The 16,387-nt window shown below is 41.2% G+C and overlaps 1 protein-coding gene across 5 annotated transcripts in view; it reads left to right on the forward strand.

Moving 5' to 3' along the window:
- The window catches only part of GRIA3 (glutamate ionotropic receptor AMPA type subunit 3), a 154,891-nt gene that overhangs the window by 53,854 nt on the left and 84,650 nt on the right, over positions 1-16,387 (forward strand). For all 5 annotated transcript variants that reach the window (XR_012044781.1, XM_072877152.1, XM_072877153.1 and 2 more), the window contains exon 4: positions 15,016-15,203. Coding sequence is in view for 4 of the 5 variants with exons in the window: in XM_072877152.1 (XP_072733253.1) it covers positions 15,016-15,203 (188 nt within the window). In the remaining variant the exon portion in view is untranslated. The remainder of the gene's footprint in view (positions 1-15,015; positions 15,204-16,387) is intronic.

Raw genomic sequence — 16,387 nt, forward strand, 5'->3', positions numbered from 1 at the left:
CCAGTGTTTAAAGAATATGCTTTTTAAATGTTTGCTTTTTTTTGCAGAAACAGCAATAATAGAACTTTTTGCTGTAAAAAGACAGCTGTTAGCTTGATATTTCATGGCAGGGAGAGGGTTAGTTAGTAATGAGTACAATCAGAGGGGACCAGCTCCCTGGAGTAAGCACAGGCATCATATTTTGAGCCTAGAACATCTGTACATTAATAATTAGTAAGGTTAGATGGAAATTTTTTTATTGAAGTCAACTCCAGTTGCTCACAGGCGCGACCGACCTGGTTTTCCCTTGCTTTTCATACCTGCACAGAGATAATTACAGTGGCAGAAAGTGTCAAAATAAAGAAATCTTATTTAGTTTACTTGGGGGGGGGAAATAAGACTAAACAACAAGTGCCACCTACTGAAGGAGGGCAGTGGTGGAACGAGAACCTTTTGTTGTAAAGTATTGGTTTGCATGGAACACTTACAACCTTTCTACTCTATGTACCAGGGACCTCCCTTGTTCTGTGAAATCTTTCTCTGCCTGAATGACTACAGTAATTCAGATAAACTGAGTGATCAGAACTGCTTGTACTTGTGCTTCTAGCTGTGTGTACCATTCACTGTATAGTTTCTCCTTCAGATTAGATAATACTAAACTTTTTGCATATTTTATCATTGTAGTTTGCTAACCGTGCAATCAGATTTGTGAGGCTTTGGAGTCATGGAAGAGTAGTCATGCATCAGTATAATATAAAAACAAATGGAATAGAAGAGTTATTTTGTTTCACTGGATATTGGATTGAATATTCAAATAGTATATAAGCATTTTAAATAACAGTAAACACTTGGCAGTGTAATTAGGTGCAAAGCCCAACATAATTGGAGTACTGAGGCTGACTGGTCCCAAGGATGTGTTTGTTACAGCTTCTTACTTTTACAAAACAACTCTGAGAAAACATTAAGAACAATTTAGTTTGAAACTATGAAAACAGGGAGTTTGCAGTTTACATGCAACCCCTTCCTTTTGTAATAGATATGCTACCACTCTGCAACCTTGGAGGGGAATTTTGTATCTCCCTTTTCTTCTTCAAGCTAATAATTGATAGTCTGTCTCAGATATGTGTACATCCCATTTAGTCAGGCAGTTCTTATCTGTGCACTTGTTGAACATGTTGCAATGAAATAACTAATTAACAGTCTATTCTGTAGAGAATTCTGTGCCACTTTTTAAGCAGGCCACAGAGTACATATTCCAAGAAGCACATATCCTATTTTTGTAAGTGATTTCCAAAGGCACACAGGACAGGTCTTTCAGAGGTATATAGGGTTTCAATGTACACATAGTCACATTGTGAAAAGCACCTCAATGAGATCTATGCCTGGCTGCTGTTTAAGTCAGTGGAGTGTGGGTACCCCACATGCTGAGATTCTTCAGCATCTGCATCTTAATTTCCTCTGAAAACCTACTCCTGCCATCCTACCCAAGTCACTTTTCAAAATGACAGACAGATACCTGTGAAAATGTTACCTGTGCTGCACTGTGAAGTGAGCCTGTTTCTGAGAGCATCATAGGCAAAAGTATTAGTTGTGTTTCAAATGCTCCAGTTATTACCATTTCTAGATCATTTAACAGAATCTTTACCATTTACCATGTTGTCATCGTTTAACCCCAGCTGGAAACTAAGTGCAACACAGCTGCTCGCTCACTCCCCCCCACCCCTGCTGTGGGATGGGGGAGAGAATCAGAAGGGTGTACTATACAGTACAACCTCATTAACCACCACCCCTCTTCCCATCCTTTGATATAATACACAGATATCATTCCCCTAGTCTATGGACCATCCCTATAAAATGTCTTTAAAATGTCCATAAATGTCCACAAAATGTCTATTGAGTTCATTTAGCCCATTACTTTGGGCTCCATCTGTTACGGTGGTCACTCAGGACAGGAGAGGTGCTATGTTGCGTGGAGTTACTGGGTGCCAAAGCCAGCTTAGGTCAGGTCAGTGCTGCACTTGCACTGCTTCTTGTAAGGCTTGTCCTCCGTTCATTCAGGTAGTTCCTGCTATAGTAATTCCCATAACATGCAACTCAAATCATGGGTTAAAACAATTTAAAGGTATTTCCATTACAATCTCCACCCCTGGTCCCTTTGGACCAGACCATCAGGTTTAACATTGCAACGAACTCCTCCCCTTGCCCCTGCTCTGGCTTGGACTTATCCACAGACTGCAGTCCCTTAGGGGTGTACCTGCTCCAAGTGGAGCCTTATCTATGAGCCACAGTCTCTCCAGGGGTATACCTGCTGCAGCATAGACTTATCCACAGCCACAGTCGCTTTGAGGTGCACCTATTCCAGCATGGCCTTCTCCATGGGCCACAATGCCTTCAGAGACAGACCTGCTCCAGCGTGGCCTTACCCATGGCTGCAGTCCCTCCAGGGGAGTACCTGCTCTGTCATGGGCTTATCCATGGCCACACACTTTGAGGTGCTCCAGGGTGACCTCATGCACAGCCACTGATGCTTCAAGGTGTACCTGCTGCAGCATAGACCTATCCACAGCCACAGATGCTTCGAGGTGTACCTTCTCCAGCATGGACTTATCCTTGGGCCGCAGTCCCTTCGGAGGAATACCTGCTGCGGCACAGATGTAACCATGGCCACAGACACTTCAAGATCTACCTGCTCTGTCGTGGGCTTATTCATGGCCACAGATGCTTTGGGGTGTCCTGCTCCTGCGTGGACTCATCCACAGGTCACAGTCCCTTCGACTCAAGTTCACACTGGAGTTCCAGCCTGTCCCTGTACAGCAGCACAGAAACAGCAGCGATGCCCTGGCCATTTGCCAGCCCAGGCACATCGCCATTGCTGTTATCAACATGTTCCCAGGCACAGCAGAGTAAGGTGATCGGCAGCACAGCAAGCAGCGAAAGCAAAAAGCAGCCACTAACAAGCGCTAGACTGTAAGGCAAGCAAGCCTATGGCAAGCACAGGAGCCTGCCAATTAATAGCTAAAAGCAGTAACAGCTATAAATTTGGTCTGGCACATTCCAATCAAACCTGTCATTATCGCGAACCCTTTGAGCCCCACATTGGGCACCAAAAAGGACTGTTGTGGTTTAACCCAGCCAGCAATTAAAGCCCCCCTCCAGCCGCTCACTCACTCCCCCCCAGTGGGATGGGGAGAGAATCAGAAGGGTAAAAGGGAGAAAACTCGTGGGTTGAGGTAAAGACAGTTTAACAGGTAAAGCGAAAGCTGCGCATGCAAGCAAAGCAAAACAAGGAATTCTTTCACTGCTTCCCATGGGCAGGCAGGTGTTCAGCCATCTCCAGGAAAGCAGGGCTCCATCACGCCTAACGGTGACTTGGGAAGACAAACGCCATCACTCCCAACATCCCCCCTTCCTTCTTCTTCCCCAGCTCTCTATGCTGAGCATGACGCCATACGGTGTGGGATGTCCCTGTGGTCAGCTGGGGTCAGCTGTCCCGGCTGTGTCCCCTCCCAGCTCCTTGTGCCCCCCCAGCCTCCTCGCTGGTGGGGTGGGGTGAGAGGCAGAAAAGGCCTTGACCCTGTGTAAGCCCTGCTCAGCAGTAACGAAAACATCCCTGCGTTATCAAAATATCCTTGTGCTGTTTCCAGCACAAATCCAAACCATGGCCCCGTAGTAGCTACTGTGAAGAAAATTAACTATCCCAGCCAAAACCAGCACACGTGTGTACATGCAAGAACAATTTTTTTAAAATGTTTATTGATAATATAAAACTAAGAAACATAGTTTTAAGTGTTCAGTGATTCTGCTGTATAGTCATTGATATATATGGGTGTATAGTCCAGCAGCAGTTAATGAAGATCTAGTGGCCGTTAGTTCTTGAAGGAAGTGTAACCTTTTATTGATACTGTTCCATGTTCATGGTGGTCCAGCAGTGTACACTTCCATTATGCTAACTTTGGGACAAATTTTGAGGGTATATGCCTATCAGCAGGTCCTTTATATGCAAGACCAGTGTTTGCCCAAGGTGGTCAAGTATTGAGTAAGGTTGAGCCTCTGCTGAAATGGCCTTTGAAGTCATATAGTTTATTCCCTGAGCCTGATTTCTCTGTGAAGCCCATTATACTGGTATTTCTAAACCATCAATTATCAGAGCTGTAAATTAGACAAACTCTGCCCATGCCTAGGTAATGTTACCTTTTTTTTTTTTTTTGATCAATCACAGTTACATTATGCCTTCCTACGCAAATATTTGTGGAGCATAAAAATGAATGGGATGGCACCATAGGGGAAAAATAAAAATCCAATCCACGGGAAAAATGTCCTGGAAGGGGGAGTGCTGTAGTCACAAGCTATCTTGGATGCTGTAGAAAAGCCTGGATCTGAATCCCAGCCCTTGCTGATGTGTGGAGCCAACTCCAAGAACACTCTCCCTCTCCTTCCTTCCCCAACTGAGCACATCAAAACTTAGAGAGATGAAGCCAGAGCTAAACTTTTGAATCACATTCCTGTCTCTACTTAGCAAATATTTATGCTGAAATGTTTGCACATTTCTATATAATCCAGTCTAATATTTCATCTGAGCTGCCTTCCTGAGCTAAATCAGGAATAGCATATTCAGTAACTGACCACAGATGCTTAAATCTGGGGGGGGTTGCCCATCTAAGGTTACTGGCTCCAACCCTTGTATTTAGAAGTTGCAAAATACAAAGCAGTGGCCAAAAAATATTTTGTGTGCTAGCAGAGAAGGGATAGCTAACGCTAAAATTCTTAATTATTTTTAATAAAATGAAAGAGACCTCTACTATTCAAATAGGATTCTAAGGTTGAATAATAAAAGCAAGGTATTGTTTCCCCTTTAGTCTGTTTCTTCACCATCAGATAAAGATCCAGGAATTTCCTGACTGGCAATGGGTAGTCTCTGCTCTGTAGGTTATGAGAGCTTGTTGTGCATCACAACCCTGCAGAATAAACCAGGCCTTCTTGGTATCCAGAACATAATGCTGCAAGAAGTAATGGTGTTAGGTCACTGATACAGAGCACTGAACGAGTACATCCTCATTCTGCCGCCTCATCTGTGCAAAGTGTTTTGAAAGGTAACTTGTTACCCCCAAGCTTTATGCTGGGTGAGGTGTTGTCTATTGATGTCATGCTAATTCTCTGCGAACTTGGTGAATTGTCGTCCTGTGGCCTCGCTACAGGAAGAATCAGTATGAAGCAGGTTAGATGATAAGTGCTGTGCTCTGGTCAGTGCGGTAGAACTACACTTGTACGTTTAAGCCCAATTCAGACCAAATCTGTATTGCCAAGTAGTCTAGGAGGTATACAGACCTGTTTCGAATTAATATGAGGCCTTGTAATTAATGAATACATCATTGATATGAAGAGAAATGCTTGTACTGAAAAAATATAGGTAATAGTGCTATATAAAAGCTCCTTGTTGCTAGCCATTGGCAAAAAAAAAGGCAGAAATAGCCAACTGAGAGACTAAAAAGAAACACACATGCAGACTGTGAGTATGGATCCATAAATTATCATTTATATTATCATAAAAACTCATTTAAATTTCAGAATATTTTTAAAATCGGTACTCACCCTTTGATTGCTATATTTTTTTTAGTGTTCAGAATAAATAAAAGGAAATTAACTTACGGGTTGAGACGTGAGACGCATTCCAGCTGCAAGGGCAATTAAAATGCTGGATACCAAAGAGTGAGATGTTGATGAAGAGAGACTTTGAAAGTCTGATAGCATCTGTTAATGAAAATTCTCAGAGGCAAAAGATTTGTTTGCTCAGGTAGCTTGAGAAACAGAAAGTGTAGGTAAAGGTTAGGGAGAGGAATAAATATTTTTCTAACATGATTGACTGAAGGTCAGATAGAAAGAATAATTTTACTATGTTTGAGGACAATTCAACTAGCATGATTTTTTTCCAAGACATTTATCTGAGGTGAATCCAGGTTTTTTTTGTGATGAATATGTATTTCAATTCATAGTCTGATTACCATAATCTCCTGTGATTGTTTCTTCAAAGGAATAATATTTATCATTTTTTAGACTCAGCAGTTCCAGGCGTGTTTTTAAGAGAAGGCAGTCAGCAATACTCTTGCACACTTATGCTAAAAACCCTATACATATCATGGCAAAGAATTAACTTGTGTTATCAATAATTTTAAGTTTGAGGCATACATTGAAATTACATTTTTAGCTCTTTAGATTAATGCAGTGATATGTGAGGCCAAGTTCTAGCTATTTTCAAAATCCTCTGCTGTTGATAAGTAGATAAGTTTCCTTTTTCCAGAACATTTATTGCCTATAACAGAATAAATGCGCTAATATTCTCTTTTGGCTAAAAAAGGATTCATTTTTATTTCCTTTCTGAGATGATAATTCCACAAAATACTTTCCTTTTGAACTCTATTTGTAATTGTATCACGATTGTGCAACTTTACCTGGAATAATGAATAATGCTTTCCATCAGTATCCCAGTTCACTGGAGGCTAGGTAGCTATTCAATTTACTCTAGCAAATAAGATATGAGGAAAATGTATTCTGAGATACCATACTGATGTTTTTACTGTATAATTTCAGTGGCTAGCACGTTTGTAGGCAGTATAGGAATCTTTAAAAGTATACGTTCAGCTGTGTTACAGCTTGAAATAAAAATAAATCTAGATATGAATCAGGAGAACCTGAATTTGAAAATTGGATCTATTAGTAATTCTCTGTATGGGATAGGCCAAATCATTTTTTTATTCTCTGTCAAATTTATTATTTGTCTATTTCATATGGGAACATTGACAATAAATCTGTTAATTTGCAGTGCTTTGAGTGTTATTTAGCATTGTTGTTAACATTATTAATGTTTTTGTAAGAATTTTCTGAAAGCTGCATGACGCAAAAACATCTCGTGTGAAGTGCACTGCTTTGTGTTAAGCGTAGACCACTCCAATGGAGATACAGGCCCACGTATGATGCACTTCTGAAACAATGAAGCTGGGCTAAAATGGGTCATTAAGGCAGAGATGCATCAGGAGTTTTGCAGGCTCATTGAAGAGAGGAAGGAAATCCATATAGCCGTATCAATGCCAGTGAGACGGCCAGCGTTAGCATTATATACAGGAGCAGACCTTTTGTTTCTGAAATACAGTGTTCATTGCACCACCTCTCTCAGACCTGCCACAGTCAAGCCTTGAGAAAGGTAGTTCAACAGCTCGGCTCATCACTGAGAAGCAGCACACTGTTGCATTTTTTATCAGGTGGCTTTTCATTTTCTCTTTTTCTCCAAGTCATACGATAGGCCAAATATATCTCCTCAAAGTCAGTATTGTCACCAAAAGACAAGTTAAATTCTCCACATCTTGCAACATCTGCGCATGCTCTGATTTTGGTTTTTGTAAGCTTTCCCTTTGAGAACTGGCTTCACATGGAATGTGCTACAGTTGTTTTGCAGACAAGTTAGGTTTTCTTTTCCAGTGTGATAATTGCTAACTCTGTGATTCCTAATTAGAATCTTTTTGCTGAGATAAATATGTAAACACAATTAGATATGTATTTTTAACGTGCAGTAATTAGCCTCATCAGTTGAGTGCTAGTCAACAAATTGGGATTTTTGTTCTCTTTTAGTTTTTCAATTGCAGGTAAAGGGTGTGAGTGATACCTACGTGACGATGCCTTACACAACTTCGTCCTTTTAGGTATTTTCTTCCATTGATTTCCCTGCATGTTGCAAACACAGAAAAATTACATGGCATCTCTCTCTCTCAACTAGAAAGAGAACCTAAGAGACTGTCATCCCAATGTGCCTGAAGTTAAGGACAGACTAAGGCTAATGCATCTCACTTAGGCCTCACTATGGTCAACTTTATGGCATCTGACATGAAGAGGATTATGGCTGAGATGGCTTCTATCCATGGTGGCTAGATGTGGTTTCTTCAGTAACCAATGCACAGGAATAATTAAAAAACCCAGTTCTGATGGTCTGAAGGAAGGGGTTGATAGTATCTGTGTATCTTGGTTTCTTCTTTTTTTACCCAAAGAAACTTCTGTTCTGGTTATATAATTCAAAGGCTTTTCAGCTGAAGGCTGGTCTGTTGCAAGCAGCAGGGCTTGGTGTGGACTCGTTCTAGCTTGCTCCATACAAGAGGCAGTAAGTGAGGCTGCAAAACAGTGTGGTTGTGGGATAGAAGTACTGAAAGGTGAATAGAAGGGAAAGAAGCCGCTACAGAAGGCTGCATCTAGGCAAGGCTACGATATTGTACTAAGGTTATGGTGTTAGCTTCCCTATACCAGTAGGATGCAGGACTGTACTCAGCAAACGGTTTATTTTGAATTTGCTGATGTCACTTGGAGTGTGTCCTTGCTGGAGAATTCAGGCCACTCAGGGAAATTGGTGCTGGGCAGGAATACCATTGGAATTGAACTCCCTAGATTTGCATCCCACTGTATGTGTAACAGTACTGTGCTTACCGCATAGTTTTAGGTTTTCGGCTCTGCTGGACAGACAAAGCCCTGGACTCGGTGTAGAGCTTCGCCAATGAAATCTCTCTGTACTTAAGCAGTTTAATTATTTTTTTTTAATTCAGATCTCCTTAAGCTTGGTAGTTAATTATTTTTAATGCTAATGTAGTTTTACGATTTTGCATTTTACATGCCATTTGCATGTAAAAAAGGTTTCCCTTTGGGAGGGCTCTCCACTACTCCTAGGCCCATGTCTCCCAGATCTCAGCATCCTCTGGTGACAGAATACCCTCACTACTACCTCTGTCAGCTTTCTGATAGCATCAGTATCAAGAGTTCTTAGTAATAAGTACACCGAGGATACCCTGCAGCCCATGTCCACTGGACAATGCAGTGCTCTTCACCTTCTGTCACTTCTCAAAATACATTATTCCTTTCTCTGATTTTCTGTGCTAGTTCTTCTGCCTTCTCTGCACAATTGTTTACCTGTTATATTTTCCTCAAGCAGAACATACTCTGGTTTTAAAGTGTTCCCATCTCATCTGTTTTGTTACCCATCTGCATCTAGAAGCTATAATCACTCAATTACTGTTCCCTGGGAAATTATTTAAATACAGATTTGCATAGCAAAGCTGAAACTAGAACACAGCTCTTTTGATAAACTTTGGATCATACTGTTGTATTGAGGTATACCTATCTGTCCTACACCAGGAGACTTGCCCACATCATTGTGAAAGTCATATGTATAAGTCCCCTTACAGAAGTGACAGCATTGCTTACGGCATCTTTATGTCTGACCTTGGTTATCGTATTCTTTGATCCCTTACTACATTACTCTCATTTTACACTGGCACAGCTTCATTCAAAAACATTGAAGTTGCACTGACCTAAAACTTGAGTAAAATGAGGGGTGAGTTAGATACAAGGTTGTTATGAAAGAACAGATCAAGGTGAAATGCGTTCAGAAAGAGCCATTAAAAAAAAAAAAAAGTCTTTTACTTGCATTCAGCAGATCTGAATTCCTGCATGTTTAGCTATATCCTATCCTGAGCAAATGCGGACCAGATGGTTCCTGTAAATTCTCCTTTAGAGCTGGGCAAGTTCACATTCACTCAACCAAGCTGACATATCTATTTGTGTAGATTTCTCTGTTTATGGATGATAGGTCGCAATAATGTAATATATGTACAGGAGAAAATAGAGGTTTACTGAATAGAAAAAACAGAAGAAAAAAATAACATTAGAGTGTGTTTGCTACTTGGTCTAGAAGGTTGTCTGCTACCAGAATAGCGGAGTGTAACACTTTACGTGCTGGCTACCAGACAGAAGTGATCACGTCAAAAACAGATGAATGCAGTTATTCTACTTTTATTTAATAATTTGAACTTATATGTGTTAGATTGAAAGAGCACTCCAGTGTGCTAGTCATTTGCTGCATCTCTTACTGGTGACTAATTTAGTAGCTTGTTCCTTGCTTCTTCCCCTACTATAAAATTGTTAAGCAGGCATAGATTATGCAAAGCATACTTGCCTAACTGACATGTTTGGGTTCTGAATGATGGGGATTGTTTTGGGTTGGTGAGTTGTTTTTTACTCGCACCTAACATGTTGATCTGTTTGCTTTTAAATTAGTGCTAGGCTCAGTGCCAAACACACAGACTATCCAAGTATATCTCAACAGACCTCTGGTATGCTTGAAATGTAAGCTGGCATCATAGAATTTGTATTTGTCTTGGGGAAGCACTTGCCTTGATGGCCTCCTTTTTGGTGAGTTCATTGTGCCCTTGTCAAACACAGCTCCACACTGAAGTTCACTCAGAGGCCAGAAGCTTAGTTCTTCGTATCGTGTCCCAGATACATAGTTCAAAACACAAGCATTCAGATCAGAGCTGATGTTCATTCAGCTGGCACAAGCATGCTGCTGCCAGGAAAACACACCCCTCAAAGATCTTTGGTACTCAGCAAGGCAAAAGAAAGAGGGACTGCAAGCAAATGCTCTCATTTCTAATAGGAGGCTAAGGTCCAAGATCTTATCAGGAACATTCAGGAAAAGAGTGATTTACGTAAGTGGTGATTTTTTCTCAGTAGGTACTTTGGTGCCAACTGCGAGGGCTCACGTGATGCTACAGATGTTCTAGTGTGGTCGTTTACTCATGACACATTAATGATTGCTGTTATTTAAACAAGAGTAAGTTCAATGATGTAGTACATAGAATTTCATACGGCTGAGCAAACTGCTCAGATGAATTTTGCTTATGTGGATGTGGGAAACGTTTCATGAGCTTTCATAGATGCAAAAGAGTGAAACGTCGTCTTCACCTGTGTTAGCAGGGTCAGTTGAGAGACGCTTGTATCAAAGGGATGATCTGAAAGACTGAGGTACAGGCTTTGCTTCCCTGGCAGAAGTATGAAGATACTGGGTGAATTTGTCTCTTAATCCAGCTGCAGGGGGGACTGCCTAGAATGTAATTCTGTCTGGGTTGTTTAAAGTACAGAGATAGCATTGCAACAAATAATATTTTCCCTGCTTTGAGGGAAATTTATATTGAATATTTCCCCTCTTTGCAAGCTTCAGTCAGCACAACTCAAAATACTTGCTTCAGCTCACTGAGAGGTAAGCTGGGCACTTGTTTTGTTCTAGTTTTATTACTATATCTACCTCCAGCCCAATCATTTTGCAGACTGTGTAGATGAGGGTTAGCTCTTTAAAATCATCGATATTTTAAGAATAAGCCAGACAATGACACATTTGAATATTAAGGCCAGGATTGTCTAAGCTTTTAGTAGGTGCATCTCAGATGGACTTGTGAGATTGCATTCCAAGATCACAGGAGCAACCCCTCCCCAGTACATGGCTAAAAGGGACCAAAATGTAACATGGGTCTGTTACATGACCTGGCAAGTATGGACATCGCCATCGTGTGACCAGACATATTTCTAAATCAGTAATGCCAACATGTTAATAACGTAGTGCAGTGCAGGATGTGGTGCCACCAGACGAGCTAGCCTCAGAATCAGTGCTTCCAGAAAAATGCATGCCTTCCATCCTGCTTCTTTTTTGCATCCAAGCTATGACTAAGAAAAAAGAGGTTTAAAGATCGGATTGGGGTCTGAATTTCTCCTGTTGCCTGTATTTGTGTTAATTACTATAGAATGAACAACCTCTGAATTTTAGTAATGGTATTATGAACCTGTTTTGAGATGATCTCATTGCTGTCATCTTCTAGGAGGATGTGAGTTTTTCTTGTCTTATCTAATATTTTTTGGCTTTATCGATTGAAGTAGTATAAACTGGCAACAGCATTTATGAAAGCCTTTCCTGCATGGCTTCTTCACAGACCTGTGGTGAATTATCAGTCCTTTAGTCTTTCAGGATAGATCTGATGCAGACCGCAGAAAAACTACAGAATAGAGATAGTTGCCATGGCTGGCTGGTTTCCTTTAGGGTGAATGAGATGAGAGGTACCCACGAGAGTTCAGCACCTCCAGGGTGCTCAGGGGCAAGCATCTCTTGTGAAACATTCACACGGCGTGTTTACTGGAGGGTGGGGAATGGAAAAGCTCAGTGTACAGGTCTGGTCACTGACATGCACAGAGCAGGGGAAATAATTTCCCCATTCATTACCCAGGCACTACCCCGGAACTGTCACAGCTTGCATTGTTATGCTAAGGAGAAAGAAAAGTTCACATTTGAAGATAAAATGGTCCTTTTATCTAAACAATCACGCGGCTTATGTAACAGCTCTCTTAATGGTGAAGTACAGCTGGAGCCTGGAACATGTTGTTTACAGAAATACCACGTAATGGGTAACAATGTAAAATGTAGTAAATGGCGCTGAAGGCAATAGGCATGGAGAGAGATTGGAGGCTGGGAACAGTGAACGCATGTTTGCGAAGATGCGAGTGTGCTGCCTTCCTGAAAGCAGGAGGTCTGAACCATGCCTTTGCAAAGCAAGGGGAACGGGCTTTGTAAAGGTCCGCAGAGGACTGGCCTAAGGAGCCGTCACAGAAGGGGCAAATGGTACTTCTGAAAGCGAGGACGGGAGAGGGAGAGGGCCCACGAGAGGCGAGCTGGCACAGCGCAGACGGTGACCACAGGGAGGGTTTGAAGAACTGGCAAGGGTAGAGGGGACTGTGACTGTAAAGACTTGGTGTGACAAGGAGAAACCAGAGGTAGAGAAGACAGAAGTGATGAAGCTCTGGAACTTTTTCACACTAAGATTACTGTAATTGTATTTTCATGCATAGGAGAAAGGCTGCTGAGTAACCTTGCTCTTCTCTTTCTTGAAATGATAACCACTGACTAATACACACGGATGCAAAAACACACACACTCACACCCACACAAACATGCAATTGCACAAAATAAGGAAAATTGCCCAGCTTTCTTCTGAGATATTCAAGGTTTGACAAAGCAAGCTCTGACTCAAACAGTGTTAACTGAAACCGGGTGCGTGGCAGTCAACCAATGGCATCTGCTCTCCAGCATGTTCATTTTCACTTCTTTCCTTGAGACATTCCTAAGTTTTGTATGTGTTATTAGAAAAAATAGAGCTACAGATTTTTTTGAAGTATCTTTTTTAATAATACGTTGAACCATTTTGTTCAATTTGGAGTGAAAAAATAGACTTATGGATTGTTTTCTGTTGTTTACAGCAAGCTCAAGGTTCATACTTAGGCATTATGAATGATGAAACAAAGTTGTAAATATTCATTACTTAGTGGAATCATATTTTTTAAAAGCACATCTTTGTACACAAAGCATTTATGAATCCCCATTAGTGGTATTTGTGTGCCCACATCAAAATTCCTCGTTTGCAGGCAACCAAGTATCTTAGGCTTAGATCTTTCTCCTACATGTAATGGAATCACAATGGTGTCACAGACATCACAGCCATTTTTGTAAAATATGATGTTAAGGAAGACTGAGTTCATTGTACTATACATATGTAAATGCCTCCCTTTCAATAGTCTCACGGGAAAGAAGATGCCAGAAAGAATTCCCAACCAGCGTACATATTAATTGTCACCACCTTTCATGGGATAGTAAAGTGCATTCATACAAAGAAAAGCATTAAGAATCAGGGAGGCTGCACAGGGAAAGTGAGGGCATTTGAGTGAGACTTAAGGAAGTCACATGGTAAATTATAATAATCTAACTGCAATCTAGAAAATCACACTCTTTCCTTGTTTGTGTCTGTAATGAGGTAATGATGCAGCTTCTCTGGCTTCAGACAGCCACTACAGATTTACAGCAGGCTACGGAAGATGAGACTGCAGCACAAGTTCTTTGTTATCGGTACACCCCTACAATGATATCTGAGTTCAGAATAGCTATTGATACAATTCGAAGCAGTGAACATGTTGTTTCTCTGTCGCTCAAACTCCTTTCGGTTTCAGAAGCGTAGGGGACTGGTTATCACAGAGCAGAATTAATTGATTGTTGATCCTGTAGGTTTATGTGTTTGTGTGTGTGAAGATATTCTGAGCTTCTCAAACCTGGCTGTGTATAAGAAATCCACAGTATGACTAAATGACTGGACTGAAATTTTGCAAATAAATTATTTGGACACAGCTCACATGGATGCGTCTGTACAAAGAAACTCCACTGGAAACCACTGTGTGTGCTTGAAGTAGATGACCTCTGTCTTTGATTGGCATCCGCCCAGATTTGAAACAATTAGAACTATGCAAAAATTTTAATTTCCTGAATCAAAACAGGTCATTCACCAAATTCCCAGCTACATACTATAATAAAGGGATGCAAATCAATGTCTGATGACTCTACATAGCATGCCTTGAAGAAGATTACCGTTCCCACTTCCACCACCTTTCACTTAGGGACTTGACTTGAGTTCTGTCTGCTGCCGAGGCATGGCTCTTCACAAGCAATGAAATGCTGTTTGCTTGTATAATTTCCCACTGTGCAGTTTTTGGTCATTCTGTGCTGCTTCTCTCCTCTGTTGAGGCTGCTAAATGAGTTGGTATTACCGTAATGAAAGCATTGAAAGTGTGGTTAATGCTGCTAGACTCCATATTTAAAAACATTTTTTGAAATCAAAGTGAGTATCAGTAAAATATTCTCCTATGGTTTGTGGCTCCAATAACCAGTACAATGACTTAATTGGCATTCTTGTGCAGTGCTTGGATCTTTGCCAGTTAATGACCCATTGCTGCAGTCTGCACAGGCAAATTACCCCTTCTGTCCGGCTCTTCAAGCTGATGGACTTTTGCCCAAGTAATGGCTGCAGCCTCCTATTCTCAGCTGGCACGGACCCCAGCACGACCATAAACATCCCTGAGAGGATCATAATATGATATATTGGACAGATTCTGATACGCCTCACAGTAATATACTGCCAAGCAATTCTGCTGAAGTCAGTGACTTTGGCAGTGGCATAGCTGAAAGAAGAAACTGGTCCCTACACTGTTGCTTTCTCAAGTAACGAAGGACTTGCAGGCTATTAGCTAGTCTCTGTCCCTTTAGATGATGCAAGGTTTGTGAACCTTTTGTCAAACATTCAAAATAGTTTTTATTTTTCTTCTGTTTTTAAATGGTTGCATTGTCTCTTCCCCCTACAGGATTTTCCATTCTTCAGGCGATTATGGAAGCAGCAGTACAGAACAACTGGCAAGTGACAGCCAGATCTGTAGGAAGCATAAAGGATGTTCAAGAGTTCAGAAGAATTATAGAGGAGATGGACAGGCGGCAAGAAAAAAGATACTTAATTGACTGTGAAGTAGACAGAATCAACACCATTTTGGAACAGGTATAAACTTTTCAGAAATTGTGATCTCTCTGTGACAGACATCGTTAATGTTTCCAGAACTGTCTATTTCTAGAAATTAATTAAATATCCATTGAGATGTGAGTCCCAACAACTGGCCAGTTACCTAGTAAAATTAAAATGCCTCAGTGATGCTCATAGTTGGTGGCAGGACTTACATGTAACCTACCAGGAAAAAGCTCTGTGATATTTTTTCCCAAATGTTAATAATGAATTATTTTTAAGTAGGTTAAGAACCTAAAACTTCAGCTGCCAGAGTAACATTACTGGCATCAGGGCTACTTGTAGGGATTGCAAGACAGGTGCAGTTTGTTAAGTGGAAGATGAAACAAGAAATAAAAAGCCAGTGAAGTAGTTTTGAATCATCTTAAAGAATTCCCAGATGGAAATATTGCAAATGAAAAATTCAGCTGGTAGTCCAAACAGCTCATTAGCACTTTGTGGTACATAAAGCCCTTCCCTCTGCACAGCCAGCGCTGTTGACAGGCTTAAATTGTGGGTGATCGACTCTAAACACCTTTATTGGGGAAGATGCACTTTTGGGTGACTGTTTTGCTATTGCATGGCTTTCCCAGTGTTTGCTTTGCCCCGGAGGAATGGCCATACCCTCTGGCCATCCCAGGGTGCTACCCAGAATGCCTGTGCCACTGGCTGCGCTGTGCAATGTGCTTGAAGAGGTGTAGTAACAGATACACATCGCAGGGAGCAGAAGCAGGACAGTTCCCTGCTGCCCGGGCTCACAGCAAAGCTGGTGTTGGTATGGAACCAAACCCATGCTGCTTGTTTATTCATAGGCATGTGGGGATTCACTTACGTTAATACTGAAAAACCCTCTGATTATTGCCACTTCATAAATTTAACGGTGGTTTTATAGTATGGAATAGATCAAAAGTAACATTTAAGTTTCATGAAGCATTAGCATGTCTCTTAGAAATGTTGTATTGTAAACTAGTAGCAAACTGACCTCACTGCCATAAACCCTGGGAAATGCAAAAGCTATTTTCACGGAGTTTCTTCTCAAAATACTCAGTTCCTATCAGGCCTTGAGGTGTATCACTGAGGGCCAGTCTGCAGGGACTGAATCGCTGTAGTCACAGCCAGGTCCCATAGCTGCTGGTTACAGAGGGCAACAGGAAGGAAAGAGGTGCTCAAGAGAACATAGCACA

This window comes from Ciconia boyciana, chromosome 12, assembly GCF_034638445.1.
Source record: "Ciconia boyciana chromosome 12, ASM3463844v1, whole genome shotgun sequence".
In the NCBI taxonomy this organism is placed as follows: Eukaryota; Metazoa; Chordata; class Aves; order Ciconiiformes; family Ciconiidae; genus Ciconia; species Ciconia boyciana.